Source organism: Phoxinus phoxinus, assembly GCF_949152265.1.
Source record: "Phoxinus phoxinus genome assembly, chromosome: 20".
NCBI lineage: Eukaryota > Metazoa > Chordata > Actinopteri > Cypriniformes > Leuciscidae > Phoxinus > Phoxinus phoxinus.
Genome location: NC_136895.1, coordinates 17,212,564 through 17,235,189, shown reverse-complemented (window position 1 = coordinate 17,235,189; position 22,626 = coordinate 17,212,564). Strand labels below are relative to the sequence as shown.

Below are 22,626 nucleotides of genomic sequence, written 5' to 3'. Positions count from 1 at the left end.
AACAGGCAACTGTTTCCATTCAATCATCGTGTTTATGTTTTCTCAAACTGTAAATCAGTCGACACAGACTTTCTCATTGTCCGCTAATAATTTGTAAACACACACAAAATCAGCGGAATTGCTGCTCTGTGTTTGTTTTAAAAGAGGCCGTTTAGAACAATTCTCTGCCTGCACTGGAAAGACGCCACTTTTCGCACAAGTTTACGCGAACACAATTCTCTTAAGAGTAATCGCCCACCACTGGCTTTCACAAACAGACTCACGCTGATCTACTCAGAGGAGAGAGCGGGTCTTGGGGTTTTAAACTAGTTCCCACTATAGCTCATCTGGCTAACAAGAACTATGAGGAAAACGGGATATTCAATGAGGAAAAGGGGGAGGGGCTTGATTTGATCAGCCAGGAATTGATTGGATAGTGAAAAGTGCTTGTTACATACCATAATTATGCCAGATGTGAATGCAAGTTAGCTAAAATAATGGCTGAATTGCTATTTGTTTACATGACCTAATAGCACACATGGCCTTGGTGATGTCATCAGAGACACAAAGTCGTTTAAGAGGTGTTATTTAATTTTGATTAAGAATGTTTTTTCTCAGAATAATATGTACTGATCAGGAATGCGTATTAAGTTAGGCCATGGTTCCGTTAACCTGGATATCATTCGGGATATGCGCATGCATTTTTCTGGATATGTTGGAAAACGTGAGCAGATACACTCACCGTTTTCTGGCTGGTCCTTTATGTCGCCATCGCTGGGCTGGTTCGGACTTTCAGACTGCCCTGTTTCTGTAGGGAGACACACAAAGAGAGAGAGAGAGAGTCAGAAAGTGATACTTTTGTTTCACGACCACTTTGAGATCATGCACTTGACAGTCTCTTGAAATCGTGTTTCCAGAATCTCAAGACTTTTATAGTAAACGTCTAGTCCAGAGTACCAAGGAATCACCGATGGCTGTGCTGACCGTGCAGTCTGGCTGCCAAGCGCACACTGGCCGTGCAGGTGAAACCCTACACAGATGTGTGTATGCAGGAGGCCACCGTGTTGCCGGTTCAATAGAGCTGACTGCTGCCACAATAGGCCGACAGACAACTGCACACGTCGCAAAAATACTTTGTCTTTCTAGGCGTTAAACGACAGTGTTAACATGTTAATTAATGAGATTCGTTGCAACATAAAAACTATAATGTGGTAAATAAATAATATTTATATGCGCTATGGTAAATAATAAAGTGATTAAAAAAACTGGATTGAAACTGATCGAACATTAAACTAATTAATTATGATTATATTAATCAATTGACAGACCTAACTATAAGTTTTAGCCTACATTTATTAGCATTCAGACACAAAGGGAAGTTATCGGAAATAAAAAGGTCTGACTGTACTCTAGCCAATGTCCTTTTGGCACGCGGCTCGGTAGGTCAGACCGACAGTGGGGCCTGGGCTGTGAATTCACACTGAGTGTGCTATTTGCAGCCGAGGCACTTATGGAAATAAGTCTAGAGAGAGAAAGCCTTCAGACCTGGGTGTACTGCATAAAAAAGGCCCTATAAATTTGATGGGCTCCGATTTCTCCCAAGAAAGCTCTTTAACGGTGCCATTAGCTGCGATAGCAATGCTTCGTGCCTAGACAGTAAGGGAACTTTTGCAAAGATTCACCCCGTTCACTTTAACTCTTCTACGACAGCCAAAAACGGCAAAGAAACACCCTTTAAGATGATTTAGACGATGGGGTGAGTATTGATTTTGCACTGGAGATAAAATAGTCATGCTGGGAGAAATATTACCTATGTCACGCTAGTGACCAACCAAAACAAAATGGATGGCAAATCTGAATTATTACTTTTCTCACTTCATTTTTCGGTAATGAATGGATCATGGTAAAGGAACTTCGAACATCACTTTAGAGTACAAATGTAACTAAAATTGGTGTAAAAAATTTCTTGGATATCCAGATTTTCAGTTAATGATAAATCATGGAAAAGTAACTTTCGATAAAAGAAGATAAAGCAAAACCCAGACCCTAACCACCACCACAAAAAAGAAGTTTGTCCAGCCCCTTCATCTGCTCCTAGACAAAGTAAACAATTTAGGGCCTTGTTTGCATTCAGCTCAGCGCTGCCGTCTGCATCAACAGTTTAAAACAAAGGCAATCTGAAGAGTGGGCCGAAACAACGCAGCAACACCCCCCGCCCCAGCAACAGCCCAGAGATATGTGAAAGCGCAACGAAGGGGGCCGGGAAACCGGGTGCCGGGTGGGTGAGAGTGTGCGGGGACTTTCACACACTCTCCCAGTTGCCCTCAGTGGACCAAGTGCTCTCTCACACAGCGCCCATTGCTAATTAAATATGCAAATGAGGCGTGAGACCCAGACTCTGTGTGTCACATCTGCATTTACCCCCTGTCGAGGGCCCTCGGAGAGCGAGGGGTGACACAAAAAAACCCTCCCGCTTGAAATAAACAACAAAAAAAAGACACTAAACAACAAACAACTAAATACCGTGCACAAACAGGCCCATTCATCAGGCCTAAATCCTCTATACAAGAGCATAACAAGCCACTCTATGGGCCGCCGACTGAAAGACAGAGGAGGGATGGTTCCTGCCTATCTCTAATTTTGTTCTCACACCATCAAAAAGATGGGAACGCCGCTCGGTGTGGGAGAAGAAAAGCAACCTGGAGTGACTCAGTCAACGTGTTATTCTGCCTCAATACGACAACAGAATTCATTATCGAACTATCGAAAAGGGACGCTGAGGAAAAAAGACGTCGTTTAGCGTCCTATAACAAGCCTGGGCTAATTGAGACGGGCTCAGGTTCCTTCACAGTGTCGAACTGATAGGAAAAGCAACCTGGAGTGATTCAGTCAACGTGTTATTCCGCCGTGTAATTCATTATCGAACAATCAAAAAGCTAAAAAGAAGTCGTTTAGCATCCTATAACAAGCCTGGGCTAGTTGAGACGGGCACAGGTTGCTTCACGGTGTCGAACCGATAGGAACGTGGCTGAATTAGTTGGCGAGGTGATTCCCTAATTAGATCATTAGGACCGGCTTGCGGCAGCAGGCAGGTTGGATAGGAGCATTATACCCCCTGGCCTGCCTCCGACTCTTCCTCTCCCAGGCCATGCTGAGGGTTTTTTTTGGGGGGGGGGGGGGGGGGGGGGGGGGGCGTTCATACACTCTCACACACACACACACACACCGCCTGGTCTGTTTCATTATGCATGCGCTAAACCATCTGTACTTCTCGCAGGTCCGCTAGTCCCAACCCGCCGCTTTCTCACCAAGTGCTTTGCTGTAATCCAATTGTGTGTTAAAACCCCACTTTCAAAAGGCCCTTTACACAGTGGGCTCAGGAACACGAAGGCCCATAAAAGGAGGCAGAAACTTAATTTAGAAATACAAACGGGCCTTTCTGGAGTATCAATGGAAGGTGAAGCTCCAGGGATTGGAGCATTGTTTCCACAAGTATCATCCCCCAGATTTTTTTCTTTTGGGCCGCCACAGACATTATGAGATGGTGGGTGCCGAATTCCTGCATGGTCTCACTTGAGACTATCCGGACTATCCGAGGAACTCAGAAGGAACTTGTTTTAGAACGACCGCTACAGCAATGCATTTTTTTTTTTTTTTTTTGGAAAGCAGCATATTTGGGCCATGATGCAGATTACATAAAAAATACTTGAGGGGGAAAAAATATGAAATAATTTCTGGGAACTGTAATGAGTCACAGATGGAGGACATGATGAAACCTGAAAGTGTGAGTGACATGAGAAAAAAGGGAGGAAAAGCAAAAGAGTAACAGTAAACCAAGTAAAATATGCAATAGTAAACAGTATAGAATAATTTTGTGTTTTCTAATAAATGCTAAATTTTACAAATGTTAATATAAGACAATGTTTGAATATTTGATTAAACGTTCAAAACACATAATTTTATCGTCAAAGTAAAATTATATACATGTTGTTTCACTTAAAATGGACAAAAATTTACTTAAATTAGAGAATATTAACTAACAAAAAAAAAAAAAACATTTATGCCAAGTTTGGGCTTGTTTAGATTTTTTTATTTATTAAAGAAGTCTCTTATGCTCACCAGAGCTGCAATTATTTGAGAAAAATTAAGTAAAAACAGTAATACTGTGAAATATTATTACAAATTAAAGAAACTGTTTTCTGTTTTAATATATTTTAAAATGCAATATATTCCTGTGATGGCAAAGCTGAATTTTCAGCATCATTACTCCAGTCTTTAATGTCACATTGTCCTTCAGAAATCATTCTAATATGCTGACTTGCTGCTCAAGAAACATTTCGTATTATTATCAATATTGAAAACTGTTGTGCTGCTTAATATTTTAAGACATTAAAAATGTATGTACTGTCACTTATGATCAATTTGATGCATCCTTGATTAATAAAAGTTCTTACTACCTACATTTTTTGGAACGCTATGTACTGTACACACACTTCAACACCATTTCATATCAGGACTGGTTGTCATTCTTCTGCGCAGGGAAGAGGAGAAAGCCGTTTGTTTCCGTCAGGCCACTGCCCGTGTGCAGTGTTTGAGTAACCCTGACCTTTCCCCCTGCGCTTTTACGTCACACCGTATTTAATAAGAGGCAGTGTTTAGACAGGACCCTTCTGCTTCTCCTCTATAGATCAGCCCGTTGCTGAGGCCTGTGCTGTTTTTCTTCTCTCGTGGAGCGTCGCTTGTTTACACTGCTGTTTTCGGAGGACCGGGAAGCGAGACGGGAGGGGATAGTGTTACAGGCCGTGTTTACAGATCCTGTCTGGATTTTGAATAGTAATACTGGTGTGTTTTCTTTCGTTCTTCTGTAACTTTTGAGAAATACAGAATGCACAGTTAAGGACAAGGACCAAAGTAGGGAGCCCTAGCAGCTTTGATGTGCTTCAGTCAAGCTCATACACCAGTGCAGGGTGTGCACAAATGAGAAGAAAACACTCTGTGGTCGCCCAGCGATGACATTATGGGATCACTGTGGTACAGTAAACCAACTATTGCATCCCGGCAAAAAGCAATAAAACTTCCTGAGTCTCAATTATTCTTTTGTCAGTGTGACTTGAGCAATTCCCCCCTGCAAATATAAAGCTAAACCAGACTATAACAAAAGCCATCAATAAAGGAATACTAAGTTTCCTTACTTGAACTTGTAAATCAGCTCTTGTGCTAATGCTGTAAGACAAGCTGTCTGGATTGCCAAGCTACCGTTACCAAGACACAAAAGCGGGACATTCCAGGCTTATTCGAACCCTTGTTCCCCCTGGACTGGTGGGGGCATTGGGAACAAGATATCATTATTAGCTGATGCAGGATACGGACGGTGTTTAATAAAAATCTAGCATGGAGCATAGAAAAGTCAATAGCTCTTCTACAAAACTTAGCTAGCTGTCTTGCTGTATTCAAAGGGTAACATCCAAACTCAAATGTAACCTTGTAAGTGACCGAATAGAGAAGTTCATGAGTGCACACCATTTAAATAGCTAACAGCTAAGCTAAGCTAACAGTGCAGCACTCTTACAACCATAAAAATACACAGCATGCACATATACTGAGAAATATAAAAAATATATATATTTGTTTAATTTATATAATGTAATGTTAACTGTAGTTATTTTCATCAAACTTTAGCAAGTTTCTAAGCTAACAAAAGAAGATAATTTATTATTTTAATTAATATAATCCATCATGCACTTTTTAATATTACACACTTTTTTATTATTATTAATATTTAGACTTTTTAATATTAATGAATTACACACTCTTAATGTCACATGCAACTCTTATGCTCTGCAGTTATTTCAGCCAAAGTTTGTGTAGTATCAAGTTGGTGGGCAATGACTATTGGGTGAATTTCCTTCTTCACTTCCTGTGATATATCAATGTCCACCTGTTCTCTGTGCTGTCTGCAGTGCCCTTCGGACCAAACATGTATGCTTCCTAGACTACTAGACAGGGCACTGGAACATAACCTTAGTCTCTCCATCCCTCTCTCTCTCTGGCTGGTCGAACTGTTTCAGAGGGAGAGAAGGAAAAAGTGGACCATCCTCAATTCTAGCAGCTCCTCTTTGGGAAATGCCGTATTCCCCTGGCCTGTAGGCAAACACTTTCTTTCTTCCTGAGCACTGTGCTTCTTGACTCCCCTGATATGAACTACAGTTTCTAGGAAAAGGCAAGCAGAGGAGGAGGAGGAGGAGGAGGAGGAGGAGGAGGAGGAGGAGAAAAAGTTCTTGGCCTTTTCCCAGGAAGGGAGAGAGAATCAGAATCCCAGAATTCCCCTGGGATATGGTGAAATATACAGCCCTGGGGCCACTTTCAATTTACTCTCTGCAGTACTCTTTCACTCTCTCCCTCTCTAAATAGCTGGGCTGTGAGAGAGAAGTCGAAGCTGTCAGGGATCTAATGTGTACCGCGACCTCCTGTAGCCCTGATGTGGAGAAATAGAAAGATCGCGAGTGGGTCAAGTGTCTGTGTGAGCACGGATTCCTCAAAGGGAGTATGAGGAGAGGGGAATATCCGCAACACCAAACAAGAAAAGAACTGAAATACATTAGACTTCAACAGTGAGACTGAATTTAAAGTACCAGAATGTAGTGATTAGGCAAAAATGAGACCTTTGGAAACAGCCAGGCCAAAAGTACTTTAAACAAAAAGCCATTTTGTTGCGATGCCTTCTTCCGCAAGCTGCAGACACATCCTGTCTTTGTCTTCAGAGCGTCTCTTGCTTGTCCTAGTAAAACATACAAGGTGGCACAGGTAGAAGAGTTTGTCCTTGTTTTGACAGTGGAGATCTTTCAACAAATATAGTCTAAAAAATGAACCGGGCTCTCCATGTGGCCCCTGGGGTCCAGGAGAACAACACAATAGGTTGTATTGGCATTGTTATCCCTGTTTCTGAGCACTGTAAGGAGAGAAGAATGCCTGTGTTTGACCTCTGTCAAGCCTGATTTCCTGCCGAAGTGGAGCTGTGTCTGAGGACACGGTACTGAATCGGAAAAAAGTGTTGTCAGTTTGATTGTCATTTGCCAGAGATCTAATCTCAGTGAGTACCGTGAGACCCTCCTTTTGTGACACGGGAGTCTATGTGTGTACGTACGTGCATGCCGTAATTCATCGCTCTCCAAGAGTCCAGCTGACAGGCTCCAGCTGCAGACGTGTGACATACATGCAGAGTGTTCACTGCTGTCAGGATCATGGACACACCTGTCTCGACAACAACTACCGTCTGAAGCCAGGTAGTCCATCTCCAACTGACATGGAGGTGTCAATGCTTGCTACAGTCATTATTCAGACAGGGAGTGTAGCTCCCCAAGACTACACAACAATTCCAAATACAAAGGAGTTACACAAACAGGTTTTCAGAGTCACAAAAAGCAAACTCTACAATAGAAAGAGGCCATATACAATTTTACAAACACAATTTATAATACAATGAAAAGCTTTGGGGAAACCATTTTGATGTACTTTCCATTAAAACAGAAAGTTGGGGTGGGCCTTTTGAAAATCAAAAAATAGCCTTTATTTTACATTACTGTCCAACAAAACAACACTTGACAGCTTGTGCAGAGGAGAAAAGCAATGACAAACAATGCTTTACTACTTACTATTGCTTAAGGCAGGTTGTATTCATGATTTAGAGAGAGAGGACATTCTCATTTTAGAGAGAATTTGATTAGACAAATTTTGCATAGTGCAAGATTGGCCTATTGTTGGTCCAAAAGAAAAAGACTAAATGCTAAATTTAAATGTTTCTTTCACAACTAGCATATAGATGGCATCAAATCTACCAGGCATGGGCTTAAAGCCACAAAATGGCTTCCTCAACTATTATAATACAGATTTTCTTGTATTCATTGGGCCACAAACTGTCAACTTTACCCATAAACACAACCCTAAGTAAATCCACAGAGCATCAATAAATGGCAGGCGACATTTGCACCGTTCATGGCACAGGGGGGTGTGCTTGGCTGGCCACCGATACCAACTATAACGCTGTGGGCAGAGAAGCCTCGTCTCAAACCCCCCTCTTCCCTTCTCCCTCAGAATGAGTGAAAATAGAAAGTCTCCATGATCTTGGCAGTAGGACGTTTGGAGAAAAAAAAAAGATGGTGTGATTCAATTTGGCAGCCAACTTTTTCACTCCCTCTCTTTGGTTGTCTTCCTCTCTTTCCCTATTTGCTTGCTCTCTTCCTTGGAGAGTGGCTGGCCAAAGCCCATGTTTGGAACAGACTGGAAGACACTTGCCAAGGCTGAAGCGTACGCCACCAGGGATGCACTACCCAGCCCGCAACTTCCCCTGCAATGCACTTCTCTCCAGCCGCTTCTCACTGAGGGAAACCCCCCTTGAAGTCTGTCCGCTAGAAAAAGTGGCCACGCAGCACTCCACACATCAAAACAAACAAAACCAAAAAGACTTAATCAAAACATTCACAATAAACTAACAAGGTGTCTGAGTCATGTTGGATTAAGAGTTAGGCTAAACCTTTCATTAAAATAAACAAATAAATAATTAAACCATTATATATATATATATATATATATATATATATATATATATATTGCATGATATTAAAATTGCATATTTAAATTTTTATTAAATCATGTTATATTTCTTGCTGGTTTATAGTGAGGACACAGAACTAAAACAATTCATCCAGCCTACATAAAATAAAGGCAATTTACGTAATTTTCCAAGAAATACATTCCTTATTGATTTTTATTTTATACTGATTTGATTTAATTCATCCGATGAATAAAAATGATAAAAACTAATTTCAAAATGTAGCCGGTCAATACTTCTGGTGCTACAATGTTCTTGTGCACTTTCTAAATTTCATATAAATCACCGCTGTCCATAATTCACATACAGTAAGTGTTGCATAAACAATCCCCCCACAGCCCACAAACAAGGCACTACGTTCAAAGACTTGACACAAGCTCTATATTGTCTAGACGTGCGAAGCGGAGTCATTTTTATTTATGCTGCGCAATTGTCCCATGAATTAGAATTCAAAAGCAATCGTTCCGAGAGGCTGGGGAAGTAAAAGCCTTTGGACAAATGCTCAGTTGTGAACAGCGACTCGGTCCAAGTCCCTGGCGTACACCCGAAGCATTCATGGAGATGCCAGCCAAAGCTCTAGGTTGTCATTTCAACCCTTCCAGGCCCTTAAACTAACAGTGAAATCGGTAGAAGAATAGAGAGGGCGTGAAAAACACATATGTGTTGCCGTCTACAAACAAAACGATCGTGTGCTGTCTCAATCATGGCTGAAGGACAAGAAACCGCTACAGCGTCCAACTCACGTCAAGACAGAGAGGCGAATGAGAACTGACAATATTACGTAGGACGTTGAATTTAATTTTTCACCCTACATGTGGAAATATAATGCCATCACGCTCTGCTCCCACACCGTCGCTCCTCCCCTCCGCCTCCATTTTGTGCCGATCGGTCTGCCACCATTTTAAGACAGTCGCTTCTCAACAGGAACACAAAACCAAACAATCGGGCCTGTCAGGTGAGAAACTCATTGTCTGTTTCCCGCAACTGTACTTCAGACTATTCAAATATAATAGTTCTAATAATTAAAAATGCAATAGCGTATGTAAACAAAAGGAAGGGAAAACGTGCCAAAATCCCCATTTAAAAGCAACTCGTTGGCGCTCTTCATCGTCCTTTTTTTTCCCTCTGCCACACAAGCTTATCCCAACCATAGCTGCTAACTCGTCCTGCCAGGCACAGCAATACTGAGAGAATCACGTTAGCTGCTCCTATTGTTGGATGACACAGAAAACGCTGTTGCCAAGAAGTTTACTGCCAAGTTCAACAACATCCAGATTTGAAAAAAAGGAGGGAAAAAAGACAAAAGTCCGATCCCACACACGCAGCCGCGTATAACCACTACTTTTGGGAGATTCATTAATAACGCAGAGATGCAGATGTTACCATTTATCTCTAATACACCCTCACTCTTAATACTTTACACCCTGGCAGCCATCTTAAAAGCTCTGGCAACCATTTTAAAAGTGCCCTCTCTTTATTTGAGCAACCTGCCATCCCCCAATGCCACCCTTTGCCGAACAATAACCCACTCAGGATTTAGCAACCACGTCGGCCAAATTTACAGTTTGCCATTTTTATGGTGACCAAAAAAATATGACATGGGAAAAAATTATAAATAAAATAAATAATCATAGAGACAATACATTCAAGTGCATGTTGCTGTTCTACCAACAGTGAAACTGAATGAATACAAGGTCAAAATTCCATCCATGTATGAAGAATATGTTCTCAAAAATATGTCTAGATATGTGATTTTTTTTTACAATTTGGTCATTGTTAGAACAATTCTTCGATTATACAAATTGTATAATAATTTTTTTTTAATAAATAACATTATTGGTGAACATAATAGACACATTTTTAAGTTTATTAAAAAAAAATAAACCAATCTACAATACTATAAATTCTAGTTAATCCCAAAAATGAAGCCTAACTATTGAATGGTTCCAAAATGTGTCTTTTGAAGACTTGTGCAAACAGCAGGATGAAGAGTGGTCTGCATAAAGGAGGAATTTTTCCACAGTTCACATTACAAGGCACCGCTGGACAGTAAATGTTTGCTTGACTGCCATAAGACAGAATTCACAACACGAGCTATATAATGTTTCATATTACAGGCTGTTTTACAGCAATGCAAGCGGCTGATGTACTGCAGTGGCGTTTGCATGTGTGTGCACGTGGACCTCTGCCCAGACCTGGAGGCCTGAGTCTCATTTATAATGCCTGTTGTTCTGTTAAGATGCTCAAGGAATCACTCACCCACGGCAATTCCAGCAGCGACGGTGGATCAATTAACGAAAGCATGATTAACATTACAGGAGAGCACTGTGGAATAATGGACGTCTCGGGAAAGTGGATTAGGACGAGAGGAACCTTGACGTGCGGCCGAGATATTGCGCCAGTGAAGGACGCCATCAGCAGTGGCATGACATAAGCCAGACCGAAATAGTTTGGGAATGCAATTGATGAATTGCCATATTGATTCAGTTCTGCCTCACTTACCATAATTATAGCGCTGTAATGGATAGCATTACTGCTGCCGCTTTTTGTTTTATCCTTTCTTTTTTTCTTTTTCATCAACTCTCCACTTCTGAACTTGTTTGGAAACTGTATGAACATACATGCGGTTATGTGCTCTAACAAAAGCACAAGCAATGGGCAAACGGTCACTGTTTGGATTTAATTAGGCAAATGCTTACAAGATCTTGAGCAAAAATGTATGCACCTCCTGATGGAAAAAAATGTTGTGAATCGATGTTATTTCCATCAAGAGTTGCATAAATTTTTGGTCAAGATATTGTATTGCCAATGCATGCAAGAGTCCAGCACTCTGTAAAGTCTACACCAGAACATCCCATTTAAGGTCTGGACTCAGAGGTGCCAATTCATGTGTGAAAATGAATCTTCATGCTCCCTCCCAACCATTCTTTCACAATTTTAGCCTGATGAATCTTGACATTGTCATCCTGGAATATGGCCATGATGTGTCTTCCTACATGGTTGTTTAAGAAATGAAAAGATACACACTCCATCAATTAGGGTTGGAAGAACTGTTGCCAAACACATAACATGCTAGAAACATAATAATCACTGCAATAATGATCCAATCATAGACTTTTACGCATTTGCCAATTTAAATTCAAACAGCGACTTTTTTTTATTTTGGCCGGCCAGTGTAAAAAACAGATAACTGTATAATTATTTTTTTATATACACACACCTGATGACCTGACCCAGCAACCAACTAGATGTCCATCATAGCCCCATCCCTACTACCTTCATGCTTTCTCCATATCAATTTTGTATCGTGACCCTCTGCGGCACGCTGCCTTGCAGGGTCGCTCTGATCTGATGAAGAATGCCAGCATGGGGAGTCAATGTCAGTCCCACATAGACACAAAGTGCCGACTCATAGCAGGAGAGTGGAGACTGCATCCCCCCCCTCCCCCTCTCTGCGTCTCAGTCATTGATAACTAGAAAATGTTACCAGAGAAAGGTTACTATGAGCCACACAATGGGCTTCTTGTATTGTTGCAACCCCCTGGGTCGAGGAGAGAGGGAGAGAGGGGAGTCCTGGCATGTCTCCTTTCAGAAGGCTCTGTTACATACTGAGTCAAACCTTTATAGTACTAGTACGATCATGTTTGCAACTTTGCTTCCATGTGTTACGTCAAATGAAATAGTAAAACACAGTAATATTAAACTGGAAAGTGGAAACATTCCTGGATTCCTTGAACAGTCTTTTTTTGACGGAATATAGAAAACATATATTTTTGGTTGATTGAAATACCAATATAAAACCCGTTAAATTATTTTCAAATAAATTAAGATTTTTTTCAGTAAAAAAAACCCCAATGCTACAGGTACTAGTCAGATAAGGGGAAAAGCGAGAGCAGCGTATGGTAAGGGTGGTGTGGAGAGATCGATGGGGCCGTTAGGGACTGCCGTCTCTCAGGTTACTGTATGTGTTGCACACGAGCCCGTCTGGAGCTCTGCCCCGACCACACACACTTCTCAATAGCTCAGATCCTGCTGTGCCCACTAGTGTTCATTTCGTTCATGAAATCTATGAAAAATGTTTGTTGACGATGGCGAGACAACACCAATGTCATTAAACGATGACTATGAGTATATCAACAATATCGTTGACGTAAAAAACGAGACTAAAATGTAGTTTAGAAATGAAAACATTACCAAAATCTTGCTTTGTTGTTGTCAAAAAATATTACAGACTGTACTCTAAGATCTTTCATTCTTGCGGTTGCTAGATGTCAAGATTTTAAATCCCACAATCAGAGGTTTTCTGTTAAATGGATACATTTTCTGCCCGGTGTTTTACTTAATATTTGCCATCTGGCAACTGCGGAAGAAGCAGCGATGATCTGAAAACACTGAAAACACAGAGAAACAAGTGAGCTGGAGTTCAGTGATGTCCACTTGTGCTGTTTGCTGTGACTAAATTTGCGATCGAACCTTCTCAGTGATGAACTGTAATAAATCCAAGCATGGATCTTGACTATATATTTGCGATATAGCCTATTATAAATCAGACCACTAGATGAGGAAGTCTTTCCAAACATTACCAATTAGCAAAGCTCATATTCATAACTTTAAAAAAAGTTCTACACCTAAAAATATATAGTCATATTACAGTAGCACCAGTAATTGGATTGTAAATGTCACAGTGACTGAATGAACTTGCAGATCTACAGACGTGTGTCTATTGGCTGGTTATGCTTGTTGAGCTGTGGACAATGTCAGCCCAGCCCATCGACCAACATATCGATCTCTGCTGGGGGAAATTGAGACGGAATTTGCAGTAGTGCAGCTAGGATTTCTGGGCAATGCTCGCTGCACACTGCTCTTTTTTTTCCTCCCTCACTGAATTTTTGCACTGCTTTCTGGGACTCCCTCTTTTTTGATGGCGGATTGTGCTCAGTATATCTGAAAGATTAATTGGCTGATTCAGATGCATTACTGTGATAATGTACTGTATCTCCACCAGAAATACCACTTCTTAAAGTGATAGTTCACCCCAAAATGAACATTTCGTCTTCATTTTCTCACCTTTGTGATGTTCCAAACACATTACTTTCTTTCTTTAGTGGGAAACAAAAGGAGATGATTTTCAGCTCTGCAGCTCTGTTTAAACCAATTACTTGGAATATAGCAAATTAGTTTGACCTATTTTTATGGACTTTATTTGGGTCATTTTGGAGGATTATATATGAACATTCATGCTCTGAACAACATGACAGTGAGTAAACGATGACAAAATGTTCGTGTTTGGTGCACATTTTAAGAGTAAAGCTGCAGTGCAAAACCGCTGAATAAAGGCGAGTGCATGTTCACAGACTCCCAGACCCCGTGTAAGGCCACTTTTAGACCTGTCAAATATCTCGACCTGAATTCATGACTAGATCCGACTTCAGCACCCTGTCACCCGTATGGATTACACCCCACGGACCAGGTTGCAAAACAGCAGAGGCAACATCTCAATGTCAGGCCTGTTTCTTTACAATCTTTACTTCTTTCCCTCCCTTTCTTTCGCTCCCTCTCCCCTTTTACCAGCATATCCTCAGTTGGCCTTTGGACAGTGTCTCTGGAGGGAGGCAATGCATCAGGCTATTTATCACCCAGCAGTTCCCGCAGTAATCAATTAGTCTTTCAGTGGGCGTACCTGGCCCCTCCGGCCTGGCACTACCTGTTACAAGCCTGCCTTCCTGGAATTGTGGGGCCTGAACTTCTCTCTTGTTTCTCTTTCTCCCTCCTTTCCTCACCACTATCGCATGGTCGGCACACTGAGCCGGTGCTTGGGTTAAAATGGGTCTGTTGTTAGCAGATGGTAGGGTCAGAGGAGGACCAACATAACCATACATGAATGATCAAATCAAGTGATTTGTTGAGCATAGGTGTGCCATTACTTGTCTAAATACATTGTGGACGAAAAAATGGGCCTAAAAAATAAATAAATATCATAACAAAGGAAGGTCAAGAGTGATTGCAAGAGACCAGAACATCAAAGAGACATTGGCTAAGCAGGCACTAAGCAAAGAGTGTTATTATTGTAAACAGAAACTAAAACAAAAACTGAACCAAACTTTTCCGATGCCTGAAATAAACGGTTGGGAAAAACTGACAAATTCATTCATTATAGTTTGTGATAAATTGAATATAACTTTCAAAACACCTGCACTTAAACTAACATAAAACATAGATCATTTAAATCTAGAAAACACTACATAAAACAACAACTAATCTAAATTGAAGAGATAAATTATAAATAACTAAATAATAAAAATTAGGAACTACATTAACCTTGTCAGCAACTATTAAAATGTAAATAAAAATATAAATGTAAATATATTTAAACTACTATCACCCACACAGAAAACGTTAGCAACCACATAGCAATCCCAAGTACCACCTCACATTTTCTTAATTTTGTGGCAGATTCTATAATGTAATTCCCTTTTCACACGTTCATTTTGTGTGGGAACCAACTGTTTGCGACCCTTCTGAGAAGTCTGAAACGAAACAGGTTTTAATTCTGGATTTACTAACATAAACTAAAATACCACCTAATCCCATTTCCTCTCGCTATCGATTCGGCGCGTACATAATTTGAAAGTGCGCTTCGGTAATTGCAAACGAGCATTTACATAAATCTGCCGCCGCTGACTAAATGTTTGGTGAATAAACGACACAAGTGCGCACTCATTGATATTCAAGCGCAGACAAACAGAACAAAGGCAGAAGCGGGCAGCGGAGCCAGTGTTTGCGGCCCTCGAGTGCCACTCGGAATCACTGGTTCCCAGGGTTGTCAGGGAGCCCATGCCAAGGCTGCGGGCACGGGGGAAGGAGGGGTGCATGCGAGCACAGGCAGCACAAAAACAATATAAAACGCATCGAGCGAGGTGATGTTGAGAAAATATACCACGCCGCCAAGAAAGATCCACCCCACCCCCAAATTGTGCACCAAAACAGCACCAAGTCACACAAAGACGAGTGTATGTGTGCGTTTGGGGGGTGGGGAGGGTACTGAAAGGGGGCACTGTTTACTGTCTGGTCTCCCCCAGCACCGCACAGCCTGTCTCACTTCAAACAAAGCTACTGGCAAGGGAGCGGCAGCAGCCCCTGTTTCCAGGGCCACTGGAGTTTCAAAGAAGTGAAAGAGGGCAGCAGTCTGGAGGCTACAGGGCCCAGGCTGGCATACTTGGCTAGCGTCGTGGCCAGGTGGTCTGGGCACATTGGCAAGACACTGGCACGCCGCCCTATGCAGATGGCTCCCGTCGCCGCCTTTTTAGGTGTCGATCTCTCTCTCTCTCCGTCTCCCTTTCTTTCTCCTAATACGCGCACACGCAAAGTCGGACATATGCCCTCCTGCAAGGTTCGAAGGACGAAATGCATCTGAAAAAAGGCAAGAAAACGCTTGTTGTTTTTTGAATTAACGGTTCAGACCTGTAAAAGCATCACCGAAAAAGCCAGTGGAGATGCCAGCTGTGCCAGGCTGCCTTTATGCATGTGCCCGCCGCCATGCTGGGACACCATCACCATGGCATCCCAAAGTCCCCAGCGTACCCTCTGTTCCGTTCCATAAGCTCGCTCCGTGGAAAAAAAGGATGTGGATATCGATTGCACACACTTACGAGAAAAACTTCAAGTTGTATGCTAAAAACGATCTCTAACAAAAAAAAGGGAAAAAACGAAATCCCCTGCTGTTGTGTTCCAGGTTTATGGGGGCCCGAAATCAGGTTCTGTGGTTGTGTGAAATGCTCCCAGAACATATGGAGGAGGATTCGCCAAGCCCCGCTTCACAGCTGTCTGCACCCAGCGAAGACGTACCCTCCCTTTTCCCTGCTCCATTGATGTACACACACACCAAAGACCTCCAGAAATACACACACACACACACACACACATATATATGCCAGTAAAATCATGAAATCATGCATGATCGTAATAAAATGTTTCAGATTAAAATATGGATTGCACGAGTGGCAGCAAATGATGATGAAAACAAACAATTTTCCTACTGCTTTAAATCTGGAAAATTAGTTATTCGGCCACTACATAACAGCGCTCATTATGTTATTGCTGTAGTAATTCAATACAGTACATTGTAATAGGTTCAAATTGATGTTTTCTGGATGTGCGCATACTACTACTTTGAAATTAATGTTGTAAAAACGTGTAATCAATCGATCACTTTCATAGAAAGATATGTTGGAAATTCATTACAAGGTACGCTCAGGCATACTGTTGATTACGACAAAAATAATTATATTTTGTCCGCCAACTTTAAAAATGTGTGTTACAGTGAGATACTGGAAGTGACTAGGGCTAATCTGCAATGTTAAAATAACGTTAATATACACAATGTTTGCATAGTAAAGCCAAAAGACGTAAACAATATGAGCGTTAGCATGATTTTAGCTGTCTTGTCTTTTAGCTTAACTTGTAATTAACTCAAAATATTCCTTTATCTAACAGATATTTTAACTTTTTAAGGTACCATCAAAGTCCTTTGAAGCACTTCAGATCCGCCGTATGTATTTTTTGCTATATAGGGTGCTTGGGTTGGTTCCTTGGGAAGTAAAAAGTTCTTTAAGACCAGATTACGGAATCTTAAAAATATCAAATTAATTTTTGAATGTATGAATCTCACAAAACAATATGCAATAAAGTCTTCCTCTCCTCACCCTCCTGCGGCCCCACGTGTCTAAGGTCTGTACAATATGCCATCATTACCCAATCATTATCTGGTTTTAGCACTGACGGTGGAATTGTGTGCCCCCTTAAAGCCTCCTTTTTTTATGCTGATGAGCCTCCCGAAACTTCCTCCGGTTCCAGTGACACGGCGCTGATAATTAGAGCACCACTGTGAACCGTACGTGACCACTTTTGACCATACCATCCATAAATGTGGCGAAAGGGCCAAAAAGTCTGGAGACAAGGAGGGATGAGAGGCCCTTTAAAGGGATCAAGCGGCTCCCTAAAATCCTCACAGCGCGACTCTGGGCGACCCAGACGTCCCCCTCCACCCCCGGTGAGCGAGGGGCAGGTTGGCTCTTTCAGCCACGGCTCAATGTTTTGCCATTATCCTTTTGTGGCGAACCCTTCTAGCTGTCTGAGTCCTACAGGCAGAGTCTTACAGCTTGTAAATGGAGCTAATCTCACAGACTTTCGCTGCGAAACTCCACCGTGTGTGTCCGTCTGGACTTCCAGTGCCACTTCCAGTGTCCTCGACAGAAGTTACATGGGAAACTACCTAGATTGTTTCAACTTAGCCATAAATCTGCTGCAAAACAGATGAAAAACAGTTAATTAAGAGGCTTTCAAATCAAATCACAACATGAATCAAAATAGAATTTGCGAAGATCCGCAGATTTGTTTGATTCATCAATCGAAACTGTTCGTTGTGCAGTTTATTTTTGTAAGGAAATTGGAATAAAATTATAAAAGGGAAATTTGGTGAAATTTTAGTACATTTAATGTGAATATATGTGTTCCAGTTTCTTTCTGTCAGCCTACATGAAATGCTGTTTGAATCTGTTTTTCCAGATACAATTTCTAAAACATGTCTTTACAATGTCTGTTTGAGTTAATAATGACTTAAACATCTTCACTTTATCATTTTACACAAACAAACTTCAGTGATTTACGAACAGCTTGCAAATCATTAAAAAGAACGGGGTCGGAAAAAAAACGAATCGTCTTTTGAATGAATCAAAGGATGCTCAAACAAATAGAATCATTTGGCAGATCGACATTTGTGCTCAGTCTGAATAAAGCACTGACGGATGCTCTTTTGATATCTGACGCATGCTTTATTCTACCATATCTCACGCATATAATGCTGTACCACCCGAATGATTCTCCTCTCCATCTTGAGCAGCGTTTATTCCTCTGATCATTCAATCCACTCGAATCTGCTAAATTCCTTCTCTGATCCTCCCAAGGCCCCTCGCACACACTCTCTCTCTCTCATTCGCACACACACATTTCTCTCTAAGGCTTGTATTCGGTATTGTTTCACACACATCCAAATCATCAGCCTCTGTTCTGAAGTTTCTTTGCAATAAACATAGAATAAATAAATAAATAAAAATCACGTTCTGTAAAAAAGTGGAACCACATCAAAAGAGATTTTAATCCTGTCTGGATTCATAGCTGTCCTCTTTACTATTAATAGCGGGTAAGGGGGAAGGAACATTATGGATTGATTTATTTATTGTGTCATGTATTAAGACGCATGTTACTGAGAGGTCCCTCTCGGAAAAAAATTGACAAACAAAATAAAAAGCCGCTATTTCTGATAACCTATTTTGGAGTGTGTGAAGAAAATTTGGCTTTTGCACCCCAATTAACAGCGTGAATAAAAAAGACGCACTAAGCTGGCCGTGTAAAAGTTGATCCTCTTTTGGCTTCTTTTGGCATGTCGTTTTTAATCAAGAATTAAAAGCAACACACGTAATTCTGTCTTCAGTCTATTGCAGAATGCACTGGCTTGAGAGGTGAGCTCAACATGTTAGTTTTTATTTATTTATAAAACCGTGAACTGAGGCGTCTTCTACTCAGTATCCACAGCATTAAGGGTTTTAAAGGAATTTAAAAAATGTATTTAATAAAATTAACTGGCATTCAAGCAATTTTTCCACTCTCCCGATTGTGAGAGGTGTGTGTGTATATATATATATATATATATATATATATATATACATATATATACACACACACACACATATTAGTGCTATCAATCAATAATTTTTTTACCAATTAATCACACATTTTCTGTAATTAATCACACCTAATATTAAAGTTTTTAATAGATTTTTACATTGTCATAATTTCACATTTAATCTCCAACTTAATGTAGAAACTACATAAAAACACTAGACTATATTTTAAATATTTGTTTAATGGCAGTGAGTGATTTTCTCTATTTCTTTTGTTCTTTGAACATCCTTTATGACAGCGGGTTTATTAGGCTGCTGTCACTTTAAGACCTGCCGCACATGACACAAGAACAGCATTTACTTGAGATTTTCATTATGAATATCTTTCAAAAAACAAAATCTGATTGACCCAAAACTTTTGAATGATAATGTAAGTCATTTTAAAACCTGCATCACTTGCCAATCAATTCAGTGTATACCACGTGTCCTATAGTTTGTTCAAACTAATTTCTACACTGAAGACTGAAACAAGCCTTCAAGACAGACACTTTTGCTTTTACCTGAACCCACAAAGTAGCTTTTATAGTCTACTAGAGCTCAGTAGGTGTTGCCGGTGAAGAGCACTGTCTTTCTCTCTCCCTTCCCTGCTGTTTTTGTTTGAAAAGAGTGGTTAAGTTCTCCTGATCTGCGCCGTCCTCTCCTGACCGCAGGCCTCACGGAGCACAGCATTTCATAAACACTCGGGGAGCACGTCTAATCCTCCAGCCCGTATTAATCAGGAAAGCTCTTTTTCAGAGTCCCTCGTCTGTGTTTCCTTCTCCAAGCCTGAGCTAAATGAATTAAAGAGGAGGGTTTAAGGATCTGCGGTTTGGCTTGAAAAAATTAAATAATCAGAGGGGGAAAAAAACAAAAAAACATGACAAACCCTCAAACGGCAGAAAGTCTATTTTGGAAAAGCTGAAATACCAAGGTACATCACTTTGGCTTCACCCAAAACCAAAGATAAACACACGCTATCACTGAGATTGTATATTTATATATTAAAAAAACGCACCCCTCTTGGTGTGATTTGGGACGGCTATTACCAACAAGCGTGTACATGTGTTTCTCATTTACGTGAAGGATTTTAATTCCTTACAGCAGTTTTACAGATCTCTCATTATCCAGCTATGTCGAAAAGGGAAAACGGCAATAGTAAAAGTCGGCAGAATGAAAAGGAATGCCTAGCGGGTTTGAAGCCCACCGCAAAACTTTCACCTCGACACTCCTTAATCCCTCATGAATGAGAGCCGTATTCGTAAGACATACAGGAGGTCAAGCTGTGTTTGTCTAGAGGGGTTAACTGATACCGAACAAGTGTGTGTGGATGAGGTTTGGACCTACAGTATGTGTTGATTAATGCTTACATAGAGGTTTTTATTCCTCAAAAGTTGCTCTTCTATAGCTCAGGACAGTTCTACATTGATTTTAGTATAAATTTTGTCCCAGATGTTTCTCCTCAAGTTCTTTAAGAAAAATAAAACTTGTATACAAATCAGGCTGTTGACAGAGCGTAAAATGAATCTGGATAGTATCGCTCAGATTATTTGGTCTTGGGAGAATTTGATGAGAAACGGTTGAGATGATCAGAAATCTCAGAATTGAAAATAAATCTAAATCTGAATCCGACACTGAGATTTCAATATGAACTCAAACATTTCTCATTAAATCATCCTAGATGAAATTATCTGAGAGATGCTTTTTACAACAGAGATCTCAACAACGTCTCAAACTGTGCTCAGATTTGCTTAGAAACCAAAGTCTGCAGTCAAAATTGTAGATTTCAATATGAACTATATTTTTTGTCATTAGTCTTATAAGACGAAAGTATCTGAGCAATGATGCCAACAACAGAGAAATCTCAACAATGTCTCCAACTTGGCTCAAATTCCCAAGGATACCAAAGTTTGCACTCAAAATCTGAGATTTCAGTATGAACTTTCTCACCAAATTTTCCAAGACTAATTTATCTGAGCAATTCTCTTCACAGTAAAGATCTCAGCAATGTCTCCAAATGTGCTCAAATTCACCAGTATACCAAAGTCTGCTGTGATAAATTTGATGAGAAATATTTGAGCATGATGAAATGTCATATTTTTGATTGTAGCAGTATCTTGGCAAATCTGAGCACAGTTTGTGGCGTTGAGATCCTAAACTCTAAAAAAGACTCAAGAGGTTACCGTTTTTTCTAAGAAGCAGAAAAGGTAATTGATTTCACAAACATCTCATTTTGCTCTGATTGCCACGTAGAAGAAGTCTTGAAGAGATTTTCTTTCTTACGAGTTGGAATGTGTTTTTCAAACTGTGACCAGCATATGTAGCTCGTCTTCTGGAGAGAGTGCGTGTGGTCAATGATAAGGAGAATGTGGGCTGTCTGAGGACCCCAATCAATATCGTACTGAAGAGGCCCAGGGCCTCATTGAAGTCATTACCCTGTCTGCCATTTCACGAATAAATCAGCAAATATGCAGCACCTCCATCCATAATTGGGTCCAGCCCTCCCTCTCATTTGCGCCCAATAATAGCTTTCCACGGTCATTACTCCAACTCTGCTTAAGTGTGTGAGCTTGAGACTCTTAAACTTTTCCCTTTAATTAATATTTTATTTAAGATGCATTGGTTGCAGAGTGGACAAAAATCTATATGTCGCTCAAGATTATTCTACATATAACCCGAAGCTTTTCTCTTTGTCTCATTTCATGTCTGTGGTAAAAAGCATGAAAAAAAAAAACCTTTCGTTTGTCAGGGTTTTTTGGGAGGACGGCTCCGGCGCTTGCCAAAAAAGCTGTGGTTTTTGCCCGCCACCATGTTGCTATTAGACATGGTTATGGATGGAGCTGGGGAAGTAACACAAGCCATCCGCACACGCAGGCGGCATGTTCGTGTTCAGGCTGGCCAGGCCTGGCTTCTGTTTCCACAGTTTTGGCCCCAGCAGCTCAGCCTCTAAACTCAAGAGTTTGGGCATGTTTAGACCACAGATCACTCTCGCGCTCTCCCTCTTTTCCTCACCACCCTCCTCTTTTTAATCCTGGGAACCACATTTTGCGTGGGAATACAGACTGAGAATGGAGCGGTCCAGATGTGAAACGAGAGGAAAGACTGTGGGTAGAACCCATGAGCGGTGTTTTCTGGGAGTTTGAAAATGCCTCCACTGACACATGGCCCAAAGTATAATGCCTTAATGTTAGGGCAGGTAAAAAAATATAGATTTTAATGTTCATTTCAATGGCCCCAATATATAATTTTTATTAAAATCATAGCAGTGTAGACAGCTTGCTGATTTTAATAATTGATTTGTTTTAAACACATATACATTTTTAC

The 22,626-nt window shown here is 40.8% G+C and overlaps 1 protein-coding gene across 8 annotated transcripts in view; it reads right to left on the bottom strand.

Annotated features, from left to right (window-relative positions):
* The window catches only part of nfia (nuclear factor I/A), a 151,646-nt gene that overhangs the window by 44,290 nt on the left and 84,730 nt on the right, over positions 1-22,626 (bottom strand). For all 8 annotated transcript variants that reach the window (XM_079592157.1, XM_079592159.1, XM_079592158.1 and 5 more), the window contains one exon: positions 722-787. In XM_079592157.1, the coding sequence (XP_079448283.1) occupies positions 722-787 (66 nt within the window). The remainder of the gene's footprint in view (positions 1-721; positions 788-22,626) is intronic.